General features: G+C 49.7%; 3 protein-coding genes across 3 annotated transcripts; all 3 read right to left on the reverse strand.

The window, feature by feature from the left end:
- Positions 1-222: 222 nt before the first annotated feature.
- Positions 223-2,224, reverse strand: LOC6595849 (fat-body protein 1). Its single transcript, XM_002021343.2, has 2 exons — positions 2,031-2,224; positions 223-1,972 (listed from the first exon to the last, which is right to left on the reverse strand). Exons 1-2 carry the CDS (start codon positions 2,070-2,072, stop codon positions 281-283), a joined length of 1,734 nt encoding a protein of 577 aa, XP_002021379.2. The 5' UTR covers positions 2,073-2,224; the 3' UTR covers positions 223-280.
- A 272-nt stretch (positions 2,225-2,496) lies between these two features.
- On the reverse strand, positions 2,497-14,004 carry LOC6595848 (peroxisome biogenesis factor 1). Its single transcript, XM_002021342.2, has 9 exons — positions 13,818-14,004; positions 13,583-13,709; positions 13,345-13,448; positions 12,958-13,072; positions 11,312-12,904; positions 11,045-11,241; positions 10,358-10,981; positions 2,765-2,868; positions 2,497-2,703 (listed from the first exon to the last, which is right to left on the reverse strand). Exons 1-9 carry the CDS (start codon positions 13,908-13,910, stop codon positions 2,634-2,636), a joined length of 3,027 nt encoding a protein of 1,008 aa, XP_002021378.1. The 5' UTR covers positions 13,911-14,004; the 3' UTR covers positions 2,497-2,633.
- Positions 2,866-9,178, reverse strand: LOC113565986 (fibroblast growth factor receptor homolog 2). Its single transcript, XM_026989571.1, has 3 exons — positions 9,095-9,178; positions 3,665-6,335; positions 2,866-3,603 (listed from the first exon to the last, which is right to left on the reverse strand). Exons 2-3 carry the CDS (start codon positions 6,299-6,301, stop codon positions 3,022-3,024), a joined length of 3,219 nt encoding a protein of 1,072 aa, XP_026845372.1. The 5' UTR covers positions 6,302-6,335; positions 9,095-9,178; the 3' UTR covers positions 2,866-3,021.
- Positions 14,005-14,483: the final 479 nt, after the last annotated feature.

The following is a 14,483-nucleotide window of genomic DNA, read 5'->3' on the forward strand; positions in this document are numbered from 1 at the left end:
AACTGAATGACATGTCTGACATTTTGTGTTTAGGCCGAGGAGGTTTTCACTCTACCCATGTTCATTTAAATATGCTTGTATCGAATAGTTATTGTCTCCCGCCATCACCCAATTTTAATTCGAAACGTGTGCGTGCCCGGAAAACTACATTAATACGCCTCAGTCCCATTGTCCTTACATGTAGATCCGTTTGGCCTCAAATAGGTGTGAGATGGAGTTTATTTGGCATTCAATTCATTAACAAACACTTAGCATATATTACAGATTAATCGTTGATTGCTTAATGATGAAAGATTACCACATCCCTGGCCGCCTTGTGCAGCATAGCCCCAGACCACTCATTTTCTAGGCCTGGTTCAGTAAGCTCTATGATCAATTGAAGTTTCAGGCCCTCTCTTGTTCCCCGTGGCACCCGGAGATGTGAAGGAAGCCCATAAGAGCGGGTACCATCTGAAGTTCGGAAATTGGTCTCATAGAGCTCACTGACTGTGGGACTACTTCCATACGAGGATGATGAAAAATTTCGTTGGAATACGTTGATTCCCTTTCTCAAAGAGCTGACAAACCCATCCAGATGCAGTCGTGGCCTTGACTGATTCCGAAGAGCCAGATAGAGGTCTGTTTGTACCAACATCTCGGCTGGAGCCGACACCTCAAGGGCTATATGAAAGTTGCCATGATTGAGACGACGTTGACGGGCCACAAGACGACGTCGTAAAGATTTCAAGTTATTACGCTGCGTTTGGAGCAGCTGTTGGTCCATTAGATTGATGAGATCCGTGTCGACAATCTGTTCAAATGTGTTCATCCGGCTGAAAGAAATCGCTTCCAATGATGGCTTCTGCAACGGACTGCCGGAGGGCGCTGGCACTTCATAGCTAGACACCAGCCTATTCAGGCGAAAGAGCAGTGATCGAAAGATGGGATCTCTCAGGTTGGCTGTGGCCAACCCCAGCATGTTGGGTTGACTTGTCGCACGTTCATTTATGGCCAGACTCAAGTCCCGACAGATAGATAGATACCTCGAGGCCATCAAATGCTGAGCAACAAAGATATTGTCAGAAGAGTTGAAGTCGTTGCTCACTGCATCGTTGATCTGTGCCTGCAGATTTTCAATAATTAGGCTAAGCATACGGCTCACACCTTCTTTGTCCATGGAAGTGGCTTTAAAGGGAACACCCCCAGTTGTGATTAGCGGAGGATCAATCAGCTCCATTGATCTTTGGCCGGTGGCAACGTCTTCCATCATTGAGGCCGCCACGAATTGCTCGATACTGTAGTAAAATAACTGAGGGAACTTAGAATATAATCCATTTTGCAATTGATATCCAAATCGGAGTTCATCGGTTGCTCCCCTAAATGCCATCAGCCGATCCCCGTCTATAATCCGCTCATGCCCTTCCGACTCCTTCCACTCCTCCATTGAGATAATCAACCGATTAACCAGATTGTTCCAGTAAGAGTTCAGCTGCACATCAAAGCTGAGATGGGCCACTTTCCTCTCATCGTCGATGACTACTGGATCCGCCGGCATTAGTTCCTCTTTGTCCAAAGGTCGCCTGTAACTGTGACACCCCCGGAGGATGTCCATCCAACTGCACTTGGGACTGACAGTCCTAGTGGGAATTAATTGCTGCCAGACCACCTCCTCGGCAGCCAGTATCACCTCCTTCTCGAAGTACAGTTGCGGCAGCACTTCATACATGGCTGGCAGTCTCAAGTCCTTAGTGTCCTCCCGTTCCTCCACTGCCAATTGCAAGGCATTCACAAAGAGAATGGGATGAAAGTGTATTCTGGCATAGCATGCGTTTCGCTGGAATGAGTACCAATCCGTGGCGAGGGCCAGAAACCGATAGACGCCCAACAGGTGCTCGGGCATCTTCTTATCCAGCTGACTGAAGATTCCAAAGGGCCGCGGGACTTTATTCTCATGTACACTATCCAGGAAGTCTTTGAGACGCAGCATGGCACCCTGTAGGAGAAGTTAACTTGTGACTTTTGACTTCATTACTTCTGACTTTCGTACTCGCCTCTTGGTAATCACTTGGTTCCTGGTTGAGACGACTACCCATGGCTATCAGCTCTTGATGGAGCAAAGGTTTGTGCACTTGCAGCAGCAAATCGAGCAGGAAACGTTGACGCTCCCCCTGTTGAGTCGGTTTCTCTATGAGATCTTCAGGCTCTCGATTCCGCCACAGTGGCAGGCTGCGGCTCCAGCCACCACAGAGGGCGAGACAACAGAGCCAAACGAGTGTCAAACGCAGCATTTCGCTCCTTACTGATCATTCGGTTGGAATCTGCACTCAAAATATACACGAGAATGTTCTTTCTATATATTTAAAGCCGAGCCAATGTCAGCGACAGATAAGATTGCCCCAGACGAGATTCATTGACCTTTCAGAGCTGGCTTGTTCCAATTCTCGACACTGCGGGCATGCGGGGAATAATAAATGTCGTGGATGGATCCTTTCTCATTCTTTAAACAAAATTCGTTTTATTGCCTCAACAACAAGAAGAAAAAAAAATGTGTTAAATATACAAAACCCAAATACTTGCGCCTCACTCCATGTACAAAGATACAAAAAAATACAGTTAAAGATAAACAGAGTTCTATGCTAATTTAGTCTTTGTCTTTAAGCCAAAGTAGCGCGCTTAGCCACAAACTCCCTCGAGCTTTTCTCCTTATTGGTGAAACGGGTATAACTATAAAGGATTGAAACATTAACTAATGTTGAGGTGACAAAATGATGCAAAAGCTACTCACGTTTTGTGATATTTGGCCACATCGGAGGCGCTTAGTGAGGGCCGAGTGGTTTGGAAGGACTCGATCAGATGCTTCTGCTTCAGCGATATTTTCTTTGGCAATTTCTATGGGTAGGAGGGAATGAAAGTTGATTAATCCTGCGGGAAGTACTCGATGGGATAGGATGGGTAATATCGATGGGATTTTATTGACTCGCTGGAAGTTCTTGGTTGCGGTTGTGCCTACGAGTATTTCTAGCTCTAGTTCTAGTTCTAGTTCTAGTTAAACTTATACGTATATTGATATCTAAGCGGTAAAGTCTCTCGGAATGTTTCTGTTTCAGAGCTATCGTCCTCATCCCCTGACGAGGGCGGTGTCTCCAGCATGGACATGGATACATCCAGGTAAGCATCGTTGGGATTGCTGCTCGCCTGCTGCAGTATTCCATCGAAGCTCTCCACCAGCTCCGAGAACGTGGGCCTGGCACACGACTCAAAGTGCCAGCACTGCCGCATCACCACGTAGATGTTGAGCGAACACTTGGACGGCTTCTCCATGCGCTGCCCCGTGATCAGATAGCTGTAGAGCTCCTCGGCGGACATGATTTGCGGATAGGGCTGCTCTCCGTAGGTCATGATCTCCCACAGCAGCACACCATAGCTCCACACATCGCTCTGTGAGTCGTACTTCTTTTCTTGCAGCGACTCGGGAGCCATCCACTTGATGGGCAGTCGTCCGTTGGTGTTCTTCCTGTAGTAGTCTGTGTCCTGAATGTCTCTGGCCAGGCCAAAGTCGGCTATCTTCATTACATAGCCATCGCTGACGAGCACATTTCGGGCTGCCAGATCGCGATGAATGCACTACAAAAGGGAGTTCCAAATGAAATGTACGACAATCTCTCTACGAAGACAATCAACCTACCCGTCGCGAGGCCAGATACTCCATGCCGCGGGCGATTTGAAAGGCGAACTTGGTCAGCTCCTTCTCCCCCAGATGCTGCTGCGGCATCAGCGGCTTATCATCCAGATACCCATCGCTGTCGCTGCGTCGCTGCGGTGCTCCCGGCCGATTCTGCTTGAGGAAATCCTTGAGATTGCCGTGGGGCGCGAACTCGACGATGACCCAGAGGGGCCCTCCCTGGCTGCAGCAGCCGAGCAGATTAATGATGTTGATGTGCTTGCCAATCATCTTCATGACCTCCATTTCCCGCACCAGGCTGGCCATGTCCGCGTCCGTGTGCTCCTCCTTTACCATCTTGACGGCCACGATGGTCTCGGCCATGTTGGGGCTACGTGGCAGGCCCTCGGCCTCGGCCATCACCACCCGGCCGAAGGCGCCCTCGCCCAGTATGGAACCCAACGACAATTGTTGCCTGGGAATCTCCCAGTTGGAGTCCAGCGGGAACTCGTACTCGTTGAAGCCCTGCGAGGAATCGGCACTGCCCGGACCGGTTGTGGAGAAGGTGGTTCTCTGCTTCTCGATCTTGATCACCGGCATCTGAAGATTGCCAGCGGAACAGGAGCTGCCCTCCGCGCTGGCCGGCCGATAGATAATAACCTTTTTGGTCCACTGATGCACCGTCTCGATGCGATGCTTCAGCAGCTTCTCGCGCCTCAGGCGGCGCAGCATGTACACGATGAAGGCGCTGCCTAGCAGGAACAAGGCCACGATCATGACGGCGGCCACAGTGAAGCCCAAGGGATGGCTGTGCAGCAGGGCGTACACCTTCATGTGCGGCGAATAGTCCACCACGCGCAGATACACGCTGGAGTTGCTGGTCCCCAGAGTAGTGGAGGAGGTACAGGTGTACCATCCCTCATGATCGTGGGTGACATTGTTCAGCTGCAGGATATGCTCCTGGTCCAGTGTGGTGTTCAATGGGATCTGCACAACGTCCGCATCTTCCGACGCAGCCGTCGCCGACTCCACGCGACTCCCCGCCTCCGATCGATTCCTGGGCACTACTCGGATCCATCGAACGGTGGGGTTCAGATCGGACAGTACCGAGCACTCCATAGTCACGCTCCCATTCACCTGCACTGTCTGGTTCTGGGGCACCATGATGATCGGAGGGGCGCGGAAGCGATCGTTGATCTCGACACTGAAATCGAACTTGATGCAGCCGCGGCCGTTGCACACCTGGCAAGTGTAGATCCCCGAGTCGTCGGAGGTGGCATCGTCGATAAGCAGCTTCCACTTCTTCAGGACATAGCTGCCTTCGCGCCGCTTCAGGGGCTTGTTGTCCCGAGTCCAGGTGATGCTGGCATTTCCGGCCACTGGACAGGAGAGGGTGATCGTCTTGCCGGCCACCGAGTGCTGCAGGCGCTCTAGCTGCTTCTTGAACACCGGCGGACGCTCCCCGGCTGTCGCATCACCGGCAGCATCATCCGCCTCATCGTCTGTGTCCAGGGTGTTGGCGCGCAAGGACGTTGTGGTGGTGGTGCTCGCTGTGGTGTCCACCCGCATCGTGCTAGTGCTCAGGGCGGTGTGCAGTTCCAGATAGGCCGCGCCCACAGTGCGTCCAACTTGGTTCTCGGCGATGCAGATGTACCAGCCGGCATCCTCAAACTGGACATGCCCCAGGCGCAGCACCTCCGGCTCGTCCTTGATGGTGGGCAATTGCTGCACATCCGGCGGCAGATCCTGCGACTGCTCCTTAATGCGCTCCACCAACAGCTGTATGCTGCCACCGATCTCCTGGTGGAGCCACTTGATTTGCGGCTGCAGCTGGGAGTCCTCCAGCGGGCACTGGAAGTTGACTGTGTCGCTCAGGGCGGTGCTGACATTCCGGGGATAGCCCGGTCGCAGGACTGGGGCCGTGTGGATACGACTCGTCACCTCCAGCTGGGTGGGATTGCTGCCGGTACAGCCCTGGGCGGAGCACAGCTGGCAGCGATAGGTGCCGGCATCCTCGGGCTGCAGCAGACCCACAGTCAGGGACCATCTCTTGAGCTTGATGCGGCCCCGACCGCCAAGCACCTGCGTGTCGTTGTGCAGCCAGGATATGTTCACTCCCACGGCATCCGGCTTCAAGGGGCTGCAGCTTAACTGGAAGAGGCCGCCCGCCGTGCGCTGGACGGAATCGGGCAATCTCTGGGCCATTTGTGGAAGGGTCAGGCTCACATTCAGTGGTTGGAAAAAGAGATCCGTGTCCGAGCTGCCGCTGGGAATTTGTTGGGGTATCGGATGTGGATCCACCTTGGCGAAGCTGGCAATGTCGTTGTCAGCCTGCTCCTTGGGGGAGCCAATTTTCAAAGTGACATTCAGCCACCGATTCAGGCTGTCTACACAGCCGTAGCTCCCCGATTGTCTGGACTGGACCCGCTCCAGTCGTAGGAAGGTGCCGTTGTACAGGGGCCTGTCCTGAAAGAACCATCTGGCCTGCTGACGGAAGCACTGCAGGGTTATGTCGACATCGGAGGGCACATGCCACAGCCTTGTGCCGCCCCCCTCCGCGGTAACATCGATGAGGCAGCGATGCTGGCTGAGATCGCAGGCATTCGGCGGCGCTGCATAGCCGATCCCAATGATCATCAGCGTGATCAGCACTTTTGCCATGGCCTCAAGTGGATTCTCTTGAGTTCAACAGCAGCTAAACGAGTGTACAAGTACATATGTAAGTGGTATATATAAGTGGATCGGATCGAAGAGTATTGCCAAATCTCTCCATCCTCTCGCTCGCTCTCTCTCTCTCTCTCTCTCCCTCTCTGTGTCATTTTATTTATTTATTATTATTGTTTAATATTTTATTGCCCGCGCGGCGCACACTCGAGACTCAATATGCAAAAATCCAAAGGGGAGAAGCATCAGCAAAAAACAACGAAGATTATGTGCCATGCCTCCGTAATGAGCTCAAAGACGACGTGGTCTTGGTATCCAACTGAATTGCCGGACACAGTCGCTCATTCCCTCCCACTCGCACTCGCACTCCTACTCCCAAGTCCCAAGTCCCACTCCCATGTCCCACTCCCAAAGAGAGCCCCCATTATAGCTTGTCTATATTCGACATTGGCCAAATGCGCTTCGACTGGCTGACTGGTACCCCGTTGCTGTGGTACATGTAATGGTTTTGGCGTGCGCTTCTTTCATTTCCATTCAACAAAAGGCGAACGGTTAGAAAAGCAGCCCACAAATTTGTTGAGCTCATTCAGCACCAACTAGACACAGTGGTTCCAGCTATATCTATCTATCAACACATAGTATATTTCTGTATACTATCTATCTCTCTCTCTATTTCTATTTATTGTGCATGCATTTGCAAATCAAACAATAAAGGTGCTAAAGATTCGCAAACTTCAATTGAGAAATTCCCAAATGATGCCATGGAATCAACAGGAATCGACGACTGCAGCGACTGGGGAATGCTCTGCAGATCAAGTGCATGTTATGGTACTTTAAATAGCACAAGTTATTGGCAACTACAAACGAAGTCTGCTTAACAAAATATACCATATATGTATATATTGATTCGAAATTGCATTCGCTTGCATGTTTATCTGTCATATGCTCTTTCAAAAAAATGAATACATCATATTTAATGATTCCAAAATGACATGCTAAACATCATAACATTTTTCAAAATACTGTACTGTACTTTACTGTAATGCATAATATTTAGATGCCGAAGTCAGCGGAATTCCGATTCGTTTATCCAATCAATGAACAATGAACGATTATTGAACCTTTGAAGCAATTAAATCGTCAAAAATATTCGCATGTGTTCATATTGGATTTAGGCCAGATAATTATAATGTGCTATAAGGTTCAGTCCTTGCGTCTAAATATCTTTTAGCGGCAAGCAATATCCCACCTTTGTAGAGGTAATCCTAGGGAGTAGATCTTACAATAGCGAGATATTATAGATCAGAGCTTACAGCTTAATCATTTTTCGATATCGACTATATACCATTTTATATGATCATGAATCTGTGATAAAATATACATTAAACAAGTGAATCCCGAGCCACTGTGCCTTTAATGAAATGCGACAACCGTTGTTGCTACTGTCATTGTCATCGTAGTGGCATTTGTTTCTATTATTGGTAGTGCTACCAGTAATTGTGGCTGTTTTCTTAGCTGCTTCGGCAACGGATCGTGTCCGACCGAGTATAGTATGTATGTACTCGCATGTGTATGCACACGCGTCGCAGATTTTAATTTATTCAATTCCTTTTTCTCCCATTTGTTGCCAAATACGCGTTCGATGTGTTTGAAGTATTTCTGATTATTTCTCTTATTTCGTTGTTTTTTTTCTCTACTCAGTTTGTCAGTCATTCAATATTGTTCGATTGGAAGCCGCCGCCACACACATGGCCAAAAACGTTTTGCTAACACCTTTTTATCGTATGAATTATTATCAAGCGCATGAATCTCGCGCATTCCCCACTTGACATTTCGATGGGGTCTCTCTGTGGGCCAGGGGAAGAACAGATTAAGGTGGCTTGGCCGATTTGTCACTTGACATTTCGCATATTAATATTATGTATTTCTTTTTGCAAAAGTCTCAATTTGGAAATAGTTGGCAAATGGAAATGGAAATGTGTTGTTTAAAAACTATTCAGATTTTGAATTGATAATTGATTTGCTTTTGATGAAGATGTCCATGCGGAAACTTTTTATATTATTACAACATATTGTTTCTACTATTTTGTTTTCTTATTTCTTCTTCATTTATGTATTGTTTGTTTTATTTTATATTTTTTAATGATATAAATAGCAGCAAAAAAAAAGATGTTTCAAAATTGATTTCTTTACTTCAAAAACTCATCTCGAATATATTCTCTTTTTTTTTTGGTAGGAACTTTTTTTTTGTCTTTATGCCTTTGGGTGAATTCGCTTATGTTTGGTTTTAATTATTTTTGGTGCACTTGACATATGATTTGCATTTATCCCACTGCTGGAACACTTCTCCTTCAAAATGTTATTTACTTTTTATCATTTCAGTTTTTGTTTCTGTTTTGCTGACATGTCAGAAAGATTGGGCATACACTCGTACAAATCTTTTCCTCCTTTTTTGACCAAAAAATCACGTTCTTTGTCTTTTATTTGCGAGCGAGGGGGAGAAACAAAAAAAAAATTAACTCGACGAAAGATATTGTCACAATATTTTTGCTGCGTTTTATTTGGCTGTCAATCGCGGGTAAACATCTCCGGCCTGGCGGGACCGGGACCTGGGGCGGGGCGGGAGCGGAGGCGAGTACCAGGCGCCTTGCATTTCCGCTTCGTTGCCAACTTTATGTCCCTTCCAAGGCACGGGAGCGGCACGGAAGCCCAGCACAGAGAGAGGAGAAGAGGAGGGGTGGGCAGGCAGAGGGGCAAGGCACAGAGAGGCCGCACTTCCGTTGCACTAACCGTATTCCGTGGCTCGATGTCCGTTGTCCGTTGTTCGTTGTCCGAGTGGGAGTAAGAGGAAGCCGAAGCCAACCGATTTGCTTGAATGTGCTCGAAGAACTGAAAGTAACGATCGAGCGGAGGAGCCCGCCACAGAAAGAGAAACTTTTGCCCGGACGGCGCGGAGCGGCGTGGCGCACCGAGTCAGAGTGTGTTAATACAAGGTGAGGCCTTCCCAGAGAGCTCTCCGCGAGCGAATGAGGATGGCAATCGGTACCAAACCTCGTATCGATAGACCTTGGGCAATGTTTGCTAGGATCCTTTGCGGTAGGGGAGAGGTCTCGGCTACCTGTTCGAGGTGGTCGCACACGCACGCGCTCTCCCGCTTCCTCCCGCATAGTGCACATTGTTTGTGCTAAGGGTATTCCACAAACAGATTTCTATCTGCTTTACAATATTCCAAAGAATATTTCTTCTTCCTTCGAACAGTTGTTTAGTTAGGCAACAATTTTCGGAATGGCAGCCAAGATTCCGTTAAGCCAAGCTAACTTCTAATTTTGTTTATTTTGTTTTACAGAAGTGGTTCGCTCAAACACTTCCCAAAGGATATATCGTCATTTGAGAAACCAAATCTGAGGCTATTCTAAGCCAATCTGAGCCAATTGCGAGTCTCTTCCAGCACTACCGTAGTTGTCTCCTTCTCCTTCGGGACACTCTCTCACTCTTTCTTGTTATTTTTGTCTTATTCTAAGCATGTTTGAGGTGGCTTCGTCTTTTTGAAATTCTTTATTATCTCTGCCCTTTGGTTCCTTTGTGTGTGTTGGTGGCGGGTCGAGTGTTTGCTTGGCGGCTTAATTTATGCAAAAGAAAAATGTTTCCATTGTCTTACGGCCTGCACTGCGCTGGCTGTTGCTATTGCTATTGCTGTTGCTGTTGCAGTACGTGCGCATGCGCGATAATCGCATATCAATAAGGAAATATCCGTTACGTGACTGATATCCCAAAATCCCATCCGAAGACTCGCGATCCCGCTGGGGTACCCGCATAGATCCTGATCCAGATGCCAGTCACGTAAGAAACCCAAAAATAGTTGAAAACATTTCGTTGCACTTGCTGCCGCGCGATGGGAAGCGAACCGAAACCGAAACGAATCCGAGAAACGGAAGGTCTCCACGACCACGACTAGCCTTAGCTCTAGCCCTAGCCCAAGACGGCAACCAAGAACTAGCCATAACTTAAGGGCCATTTCCGGCCAATGGAATTCCATGTAAATAATCCACTTACCTCGTGTCCGAACTGTGCCAGCGCCTCCTTAACCGCTGCCATGTTCGCCGAGGTCAGGATGCTCTGGATATCGGCGCCAGTATAATTGGCCGTCCTGCCCGCAAACCAGTCAAAGTCCACGCACTCGTCCAGGCTCAAGGTGGAGCTGAGGGCCTCGAAGATGCGCACCCGGGCCACGGCATCCGGCAGCGGGCACTCCACCAGACGATCGATGCGTCCCGATCTCAGCAAGGCTGGGTCCAGCAGCTCGGGTCTGGAGGTGGCAGCTATAACGGTGACCCCCTGGAGGCCCTCCACGCCATCCAGTTCGGTTAGCAGCTGGTTGACCACGCGGTCCGTCACCCCGGTGGAGTCGTGGCCACGCTTGGGGGCCAGGCTGTCGAACTCGTCGAAGAAGAGCACACAGGGCCGGGCGCTGCGGGCGCGATTAAACAGATTCCTAACATTCTCTTCGCTCTGGCCAATGTATTTGGCCAGCAATTCGGGGCCCTTGACGGATATAATGCGCAGATTCCACGAGGTGGCCAGCTGGGACACCAGGTAGGTCTTACCCGTGCCCGGCGGCCCGTACAGCAGCACTCCGGCCTGGTTGCGCAACGGCGAAGCATTGAAGATGGTTGGATACTGCAATATGCATACAAGATATAATAATATTTACAGATTTGGAACAGCTTTCTGATGCATTACCCTTGATGGCCACATAAGCACCTCCTCGAGCACACCAACAACCGACTCCAGGCCCGGCAGCTCCTCCACGCGCATCTCATTGGCCTCCGGATCGCTACCAGTCTTCTGATTGCTCTGGATGCCCTGCAGGCAGTAGGAATTGGTGTGCTCCAGGGACTCTATCAGCTGGTCGTTGGTCAGCAGGGGCTTTGTTTTGCCTGAAAGTGAAGGAGATCATCAATTGGAGCTTCCGGATTAGAGATAAGCGATTCGAGATTAGGCACTCACTGATTCGATAGGCGTAGAAGATGGCACGCTCCACAAACTGCACTAGATCACATTTGCGATAGCCCTCCGTCAGATTGGAGAACTTTACCAGATCGAGCTCCTGGGATATGTTAATGTGGCTGCACAGCTCCCGCAGTATAATCTCGCGATCGGGACGTTCCAGGCTGGGCAGGCGGGCAACCGTTTGAAAGACATGCCGACCCCGGGGCGAGCTGAGGCGCTTGTTGAGCGTCTGGAGTTCACTCACGGTGGCTATGACGGCAATGGCATTGCTGCTGGTGTACTGGACAATCAGTTGGTGCACGGTATCCGCCATGCGGTTGTAGTACTCGCCGTCCTGGCTGGACTGCTCGCCGGCGGCATGGGCCAGCACATCGAGATTCTCGAGGACCACGATGGCGGGGGCATGCTGCAGGCAGCTGGTGAATATGTTGCGTAGATCCTTCTGTATGGACTCGGTCTTGCGGCCCTTGCTGCGCGACCCGTAGAATATGTCGAAGTAGCAGTAGTCCGGCTTGCGGGACAACTGGTCCAAGATTCGCTCGACCAGAACCGTTTTGCCCGTGCCAGCGGCCCCGGTCAGTAGAACATTGCACTGCCGCATCACGGAATTGTCTGCATTCAGGCACAGATTCATGCGCAGCTCTCGCACCACCTGATCCACAATCTTGTCGTATTCTGGCAGTCGTATGAGATCCTTGACACTCAGCGGCGAGATGACCGGCGGCTGCTCCTTGATGATCTCGTTGACAGGACGCACCAAGTCGGCCGCATAAATCTTGGACTCCTTCAAGAACTGGGCATCGACCACGCAATAGCGGAAATGCTCTGGCAATATGCCAACGGTGACCAGCAGGTCGTCCTCCAGCCGCACAACCTCTTCTTGGTTGAAGAGCATAGGCTTTACTTGGGTACGCTCAATCACAAATCGCTTAAATGCATTCTCGATGATCTTGTAGTGCGTCTTCTTGTGGGCAAACAGCTCGATCTTCTCGACAAAGTTCACCACGATGGACTTGGGCCGCAGCACAACCCGCTCCAGTTCCTTGATCCCCAGCAGCTTCATCAAGTTGGCGTTCAGTTCAATGGAGGGATGAATGGTTCCGGGCAGATCGCCCTGCTGTTCCTCCTCAATTGTGCGCACCCTCACATAGTAGTCCTTGTCGCCAGCCGTGTGCATGCAGTAGAACTGCTCCAGATCCATGAACTCGGGCAAGTGCTTGCCATTCACATACACATCCGACTCTTGGGCCTGCTCCCGCCATAGACCGCGTATCACACGAAACTCGAAGCTGCGCGAGCTCTCCCTGCGCAGATCCTTCTTGAGACGCTCCATGTGATCCTGCCGCTTGTTGCGCTGCAAAGTATTCTTCACGTTGTACGCCGTGGCGGAATGACTGAGGGGCGTCGGCTTGCCATTCATGGATTCATCCCTGACCTGGGCACTCGTCTTGCTGCGCGCGAGTTTTGGGCTCTCCTCTTTGGTGTTGCCATTGGACGTGCCATTGGTCAGTCCTTTGTACAGATTGGGGGCAACTACCAACTCCGTGTTGTGGTCCATTCTGCCATAGCTAGTGTGAGGTTTCAGGCGATCTGCAAAGTGGATACTTAAGCAAAATGTTGTGTGCTTCATCGATGATATTTACCCACTGTCAGCGCCACCTGCATGGACTTGTTGATCCAAACAATCAGAATTTGCGTGGAGTTGACGATGCGCGTCTGCTCGAGGACGCTGCCCGAGATCTTCTCACTGCTCAGCTCCTGCCACAGAGAAAAGATTTCAGGTCAATAAGGAATCATGGAAGAATCACTTTGCATGCTAGGGTCAAGGATGCTTCTCTGGTCGGACCAGTGGGGTCAATGGCAATGCCGGCCAAACAATGCCCACACAAATGTGAACACTGCAATCACACGCCCGCGCCAAATGCTAAGATATAAATTGCCTATCTATTTTTAAGCTGGCCATACACACTCCCAGACCAGCCAACGAGAGAAGCACACCAGAGCACACCGCAGCACATCACATCACTCACAATGATCTCCCAGTCTTTGGCGGAGACGGGGGTAACGTGGACGCTGCGCAGATTGAGAACGTCAGCGATGAGCGCACACTTGACCATACTTGACTCATGCAGACCTACGACAAAAAGAGACCAATTTATGCACCGCACAGATATAGAGAGCGATAAATAGAATATCCAATTTTACGGCATTTTGGCAACCGATGCACTCGCACATCAAATCACATCCGCCTGTTAAGTAACTGCTTACCGATCTCCTTGGCCGCTCTGGCATTGATCCCAATTTCGTTGTCTTTGATGCCGCCGCCGCCCGCGTGCGGTGCCCAAGAGGCGTAGTGGACGCGCCCATTGTACTGCAAACTGAGGCAGCCCGTGTCCTAGTAGTATTAACGAATCGGATTAATCTCATCTCCCACTCACTGACCGACTGGCTGGCTTATCTAATCTGGACGCCCGGCCGCACGGGTGGACTTTTGGACACTTACATAGGTCGATACGACGCCGTAGTACTGGTCCGGCAGCAGCACAAAGTTGCTCTTTATTGGCCGATAAACCACCGTAAATGTGCGTTTGAACATTCTCGCGTCCGTCGTCCGTCGTGTGCAAAATCATTAATTTAAATCATTTTTAAACATTTACGTTTTGTCCCCCTCGATTTCCACCACCCCTCACGAATTTCCCAATCAGCTGTTGTGCTAAAGATGGGCGATATCCACCGGGCTGGAGAGGCAATTGCAACAGGTTGCTGAAATCCTGACAGAATACATTTACGGTGGCTTTTATCAATAAAACCCGATTAGAAAATGTTTATATTAACTATTTCCTGAGCAAGCAGTATTTGACTTGGGATTTACTTACTAAAAGCTGTCTGTAATATTCACAATCAATGAAAGTATCCCAGGTATCGCTCATCTCTAGTTTTCATCGCTGATGGCGTTGCCAGACTGGAGCATAGGAACAGCTGGCCTGCAGAACGTAACGCTATTTTAAATTCAAAAACAAACTATTTTTCTTTTGGCTAGTTTATTTGGTTAATAATATGTTTAAAATAGCTCGCGTGTTCAATATATTTATGTAGGTCTGTGTGTGTGTGTGTTTGTGTGTGAGTGTACATAAAATCCGACATTTCGATAATCGTGTTGCTGGCTTAT

The sequence above is a fragment of the Drosophila persimilis genome, unplaced genomic scaffold (assembly GCF_003286085.1).
Source record: "Drosophila persimilis strain 14011-0111.01,24,50 unplaced genomic scaffold, DperRS2 tig00000431-arrow-pilon, whole genome shotgun sequence".
Classification (NCBI taxonomy): domain Eukaryota; kingdom Metazoa; phylum Arthropoda; class Insecta; order Diptera; family Drosophilidae; genus Drosophila; species Drosophila persimilis.